The following is a 5,437-nucleotide window of genomic DNA, read 5'->3' as shown; positions in this document are numbered from 1 at the left end:
AGGTCAAAGAGTCCAGGTTTATTTCGTATTTGTTGACAACAGTTTCCAAATCTCTTAGTCAGTTCATTCACGGACGCCCGTATGTGACCACCTAATTACGCAGGGATTGTTGTATTCAACTTTGGATTGTGGACCGTGTCTAGTTTTGTGTTATCTAAAAAATGGCTAATTTTTATACAAATTCTGAAATGACGGATATTCATTTTATGTATGGCAGAGCAAAGGGCAATGCTTCAAAAGCAGCACGCTTGTATCATGCAGCTTATCCGAATCGCTGACAGCCAAGTAGAAGAATATTTAGCAAAATTCATCAACGCTTACGTGGACCGGACAGTAAATTTTAGTTATTTTCTATTTTTCACAGAACAAAATGCTTCATAACTCAGAAATAAAAGGTTTTCGGAATACTGTTCATTAAGAGTTTTTGGTTTGTTTTAACGAGTACTACATACCCCTAAAATTTGGTACCACCTTTTGGGAACACCCTGTATATAACTTTATCTCAAATTAACATTTTATTTGGATAATGAAATAAATGTATAGAAATGTAATTTTGTTCGATAAATAGTAAGTTTATAAGTAGTCTCTCCTTGCGTCACTGAAAATATGACATACTGAGTCTTACAGCCTTTATAATGACACGCGAATTTAGTTCTCCCGTTAAGTTTCATTCTAAAAAAAACTATTCGAAATGAATTTGTAAATAGCGAAAAACGCAACACTGGAAGTTTTCATCGAATTATTTTCTTCACATAAAACTGCATATATATTGCGATTTGTCTTCTTGATTAGCGACTTATTTCAAATCAAATTAAAATGTTTTACACCCCGCGGAGACCAGATTAAATATTTTTTTTTAATCTTTATTTTCAATTCTCTTCTTTTACCGACAAAAATGTCTCTAAAAGTGACTCATAGCCAATTGCAAAACTTATAAACCACTTTTACAGAGACATTTTTATCGATAAAAGAGGATTAAAAGTAAGGACCTTTATATATATTTCACGAATAATTGTCATTACATTTACATTAATGGAGAAAATCTCTTTTTATCTTTCAGAAACTAGATACAAGCATGAGGTACTAGTTGACGGAGAACCTATTCTTTTCGAGATTTTAGATACGTGCCCAAAGGTAAAATCTCAAACGAAAGATCTATCGTATCAAATTGGTATCAATTGGTCATATGTGTATAACGTTTTGAACAATTTTTAGAGCGGGGATGAATTACCATCGATGGAAACTTTGCAATGGGCGGACGGCTTGCTGTTGGTTTATTCGATAACAGACAGGGGATCCTTTAATTTCGTGAGGAAAGCGAAGGAAGCCCTCGCGGTAGCCGATCCTGAAGCCGCAATGCCTCTTGCTCTTGTTGGAAATAAAGCTGATATGGTCCATTTACGGCAAGTCAGTGCCGAAGAAGGAGAGATCTTGGCTAAGGATTTCGAATGTTGGTTCAGCGAAATAACCGCTGCCGAGCAGGTAATTGAAATTCCGTTCAATTACACGGCGAATCGCTAGCCGTTTCTAAACAACTTCGATTGTTGCAGGTTGCTCAGGTCGCGGAATCCTTCCACGAATTATGCAGAGAAGTTCTCGCAGCCAGAAGAAGGAACAAACAGTCTTTGTTGGACAGAATGCTCGGCAGCAACAAGACGCGTGCTTATTCGCGAGGGAAAAGCGACTCTGCTCTGCCGAAGGAATAGACGTCGCCGTCCGCTCGAATATCATAAAAGAAAGTGCATCTTAATAAGAGAACGATAATACTGCATCTTTAAGAAAATGATTAGGACAATTTGGATAATTATAATTCGTATGATTCACACCATCCAGGACAATTTATATCTGTCTAATTAAGAAAAATATGAAGAAAGATACGAAGCTACAAATACCAAAGAAAATATAAATTTGTACAGTAATGAGATTTATATCAATTAGTATAAAATGTACAAATTTTTATAGTATAATCTTTTCACAATACGCGGATTATATAAATTTTAATTAAAGTTAAGATTCTGAGATATATACAAATTCAGAAAGAAGTATAATACAAAATGGCCAACTCTGATTCTAACTGTCCCACGTTTATCACATTACCAGAAAAAACAAGCGTTGTGCAATCTTTTCAATCCAAAAGGCTGATTGTGAGCGTGAGTTATATACGAATAGTTTACGCCTAAGTGTTATAACATACTATAATTATTCTATATTTATTTTGTACTTACAATGAGATATCATGACAATAAATTATGCCAACAAATTTTACTTATTTATCAAATTAGAAAGGAATAAGTTATCAGCTAATTATTCCACGATATAGTACTAAATGAATCATGACTGTATTTACATATTCTCCCTAATATCATTAATATGGCTTACTATTTTAATATCTTACTTAATTATCATATGTTTCTAAAACATCAGCCAAATGTTCATTGTCTCTAGGTTTCTTAAATTGTTTCCGCCTATTGACAGGTTTCTTCCTTTTGAGCGGTGCTGGTTTCTTCAGTCCGTGATCTTGCATAGATCTGATTCCTTGTTTCTCCAGATACTCATCTATTTTTTGATCATCCATAGCATCTACTGCAACAGCTCTCCATAACTTTTGGAACTCCTCGTCTACAGGGAATTGTGCTGTCTTGTCATTGTAAAAAACTATCTTTTTCTTATCAAGTGGCCGTGTAATAAATAATATTTCATTTTGTAGATTCTGAAATGTATAATTAACATTAGCATTTCTCACATAAATTATTACCAAAGTTAAAATTCTAGAGAATTCTTTTATTTACTTTTAAGTGTTTCTCACAGTGCGGTAAGCTTTCCTGTATATCTTCCAACAAAATACCCCCAAGACCTTTTAGATCATGCTGTTTTAGAAGTCTCAGCAAGGATTTCTTATCTTTTATTTTATACATAGCTTTAAAGACAAATCTGCCATCAGAGGTTACCTCAATCTTAGGATTCTTTATCAAAGCTTCGGTCTGAAGCCATTGTTTAACCTAAAAATATATAAAGAGAATTAAATAACTTGCCTTAATTGATAAAAACTTAACAGGCAAATGATACTTACTTTTAATCCAACATCTAACTGATTTGTTTCGTCTAAAATTTCCTCCAGAGTTAAAGCATGATCATCTCCATCCTGATGCCTCGCTTTCATATGTTTTACTATCTTTGCTAATACACCAAATTTATATTGTGTGCTACCAGCCATGGTCTTATAGTTGACCATGTCCAATTTTGTCCCTGTAGATATGGACGATGGTTTGGGTTTTTTCTTAGATGAATCATCCCTCGATGTTTCTTGTTCCTTTTTCTTCTTTTCAACTCTGTAGTCATGAATAGTAAAGCATACTTATATTATCTAGCCATTATAAACCACAATAATATATAAATGATCTAATAATAGTTTACATCGTGCACTTGATATGCGAACTAAATAGTAATTTTCTATTAATATTAATATCGACGATATATATAAACAATGGTATATTAAGCTGGTATAATATTCATCAAGAAAACGTATTGTACTGATTGAATGCGTCGCCGTTGATACACATTTTCAATATTAAAATTACCTAATAGAAAGTTACTATTTAGTACGCGTATCAAGTGCACAATGTAAACTAGGCTAATATATTACTCAACCATAATAATGGTTGTTTTCCAACAAGAGACACAAGTCGATACAAACATCATTCTATTATTGGTTGCTTTTCAACAAGAGACGCAAGTCAACACAAGTATCAACCTATCTTTGTTACTCACTAAATGTGGAACAAAGATAGAATGATGTTTGTGTTGCTTGTGTCTCTTGTTGGAAAGCAACCTTTGTTCCACATTTAGTGAGTAACAAAGATAGGATAATACTTGTATCGACTTGTGTCTCTTGTTGGAAAGTAACCAATGTAAGCAATATAAAGAGTTAAATAAGCCTTATAAATCTTTCCATTAATAATTTCCTTGATTTTAATCAAACTTGGCATTATTTTATTTTGATCATTTTTGTGATATTTATACACAGTATGTTTTATAAAAGTAGGCTGTATGTATATATTATAACCTCCATTTATATTTAACTTGAAGATATCAACGCAAATACTCACGCTGGCGTAGACAGGGCACGTTTCTTGAACAGTTCTCGCTCTCTAAGTAAAGCTGGATCCATTTTGCCGAAAATTTTAATTATCTACACTGCAATTGTTTCAAAGAAATAATTGTTGCAATGTATTGCACTAGTTCAGCAGTTTTTCTTCACTATATTTTACTTGGCTTGCAGACTTTCTCAAATAGTCCTTTCTACCAAGATATCGAAGTACGTGTTCGGACACGTCTGGTCGTAATGGCGGTTAGGTCGGAACTTCTAGTTCAGCAGTCCAGTTACAAAGGATGCGTTCCGTTTTCACGCATAATGCGCATTAGAGTGACGCAGCGTTAGAGTGATAGGTATACGAGAGTAAGATAAAATGAGAGGGAGAGCACTCGGATAAGGTTCTCGAACCTAGGTTAGGTTAGTTCTCGAACGCATGAGAGCGCATGGACTGCACTACCTCGGAGCTGAGACAGTACCTCGGAGCTGAGAACTTCCGCCGCGTGGTAAACATTACCGCGTCCTGTGTGCAGGAGCCATAAGGGTACGTTCTCACTTAGCGCGTCACGCGTCGTCCGAGTTAAGCCAATCAAATCGTCTCATTTTATTCGGCGTAATGTTACGCAATAAGCGCGTGACGTGCTAAGTGGGAACGCAAAAGTCTGGCCAGAGAGAAGCATGAGAGAGGCCATCAGCCTGACTTCAATGGCCAGAGCTAGACGTATTTTCGAGACGCCATCTAACAAAGTGCGCCTTTACGTTCGTTAAGCGCATTTTCGCGGTGGTAACGATAAAACACGTCTAGTTCGTGCCCGTGGTACTTCCGTACAATGATAGTAAGTTAGAAAAAGACAGACGTCCAATCGCTCTTTTCTTGTCTAACCACTGATGAGTGGACCGCTCATATCCACGAGTAGATAATAACGGAATAATGATGATCAAATAATCGGTAATAACAATAAATAACAATAATTGGGCAACGGCGATAATAACTGATTAAAGACGAGGTAAAGAAATTGTTGTAACGGCACGTCCGAGTTGCTTTTCTACGCGTAATAGCAATAATTAAATAATAATCGAATAAATTAAATAAGATCTGAATAAAGAAGTAATAATATACTCGAATATTAAATGGTAGTAATAATAATATCTGTTCGACAATCGTGTGATAATATTTGTGAGTGGATAATAACGAAACGATTATCGAATAATCGGTAATAACAATACCTGGATAACAGCTCTAACAAAAACTCTAGGCTCTGTAAACAAAGCCTAGATAATCCGACCGTCGTAACGGCCGCTTGGGCCGTTGACTGAGAGGCGAGGGGGGGGCCGTTGGCTGAGCAG

The 5,437-nt window shown here is 35.5% G+C and overlaps 2 protein-coding genes across 4 annotated transcripts in view; one reads left to right on the top strand and one right to left on the bottom strand.

Annotated features, from left to right (window-relative positions):
- Positions 1–2,269, top strand: part of LOC116853580 (tyrosine 3-monooxygenase) — a 41,725-nt gene extending 39,456 nt beyond the window's left edge. The window contains 3 exon segments of the mRNA XM_032834705.1: positions 1,061–1,134; positions 1,216–1,482; positions 1,551–2,269. Coding sequence (XP_032690596.1) covers positions 1,061–1,134; positions 1,216–1,482; positions 1,551–1,706 — 497 coding nt within the window. The 3' untranslated portion in view covers positions 1,707–2,269.
- LOC116853579 (general transcription factor IIE subunit 2-like) lies at positions 2,184–4,536 on the bottom strand. Of its 3 annotated transcripts, none has more exons than XM_032834702.1 (4): positions 4,107–4,536; positions 3,071–3,329; positions 2,790–2,999; positions 2,184–2,710 (listed from the first exon to the last, which is right to left on the bottom strand). In XM_032834702.1, the coding sequence occupies exons 1-4, from the start codon at positions 4,166–4,168 to the stop codon at positions 2,396–2,398; spliced, it is 846 nt and encodes a 281-aa protein (XP_032690593.1). In that variant the 5' UTR covers positions 4,169–4,536; the 3' UTR covers positions 2,184–2,395. The 3 variants fall into 3 exon arrangements, with proteins under 3 accessions (XP_032690593.1, XP_032690595.1, XP_032690594.1); XM_032834704.1 differs by lacking the exon at positions 4,107–4,536 and adding an exon at positions 3,579–3,636; XM_032834703.1 differs by lacking the exon at positions 4,107–4,536 and adding an exon at positions 3,415–3,472.
- Positions 4,537–5,437: the final 901 nt, after the last annotated feature.

Source organism: Odontomachus brunneus, unplaced genomic scaffold, assembly GCF_010583005.1.
Source record: "Odontomachus brunneus isolate Ranch 3 - 2012 unplaced genomic scaffold, Obru_v1 Obru_scaffold_364, whole genome shotgun sequence".
NCBI lineage: Eukaryota > Metazoa > Arthropoda > Insecta > Hymenoptera > Formicidae > Odontomachus > Odontomachus brunneus.
Note: the sequence above shows the minus strand (reverse complement) of the source record. Positions and strands in the feature narration are given on the sequence as shown.

Bases quoted from the DNA above. Each gene is read 5' to 3' on its own strand.
- LOC116853579 (XM_032834702.1), bottom strand. From the start codon at position 4,168: ATGGATCCAGCTTTACTTAGAGAGCGAGAACTGTTCAAGAAACGTGCC. The intron at 3,330-4,106 runs GTGAGTATTTGC...TCATGACTACAG, and splicing joins CGTGCCCTGTCTACGCCAGC to AGTTGAAAAGAAGAAAAAGG. The intron at 2,711-2,789 runs GTAAATAAAAGA...TATACATTTCAG, and splicing joins ACTGTGAGAAACACTTAAAA to AATCTACAAAATGAAATATT.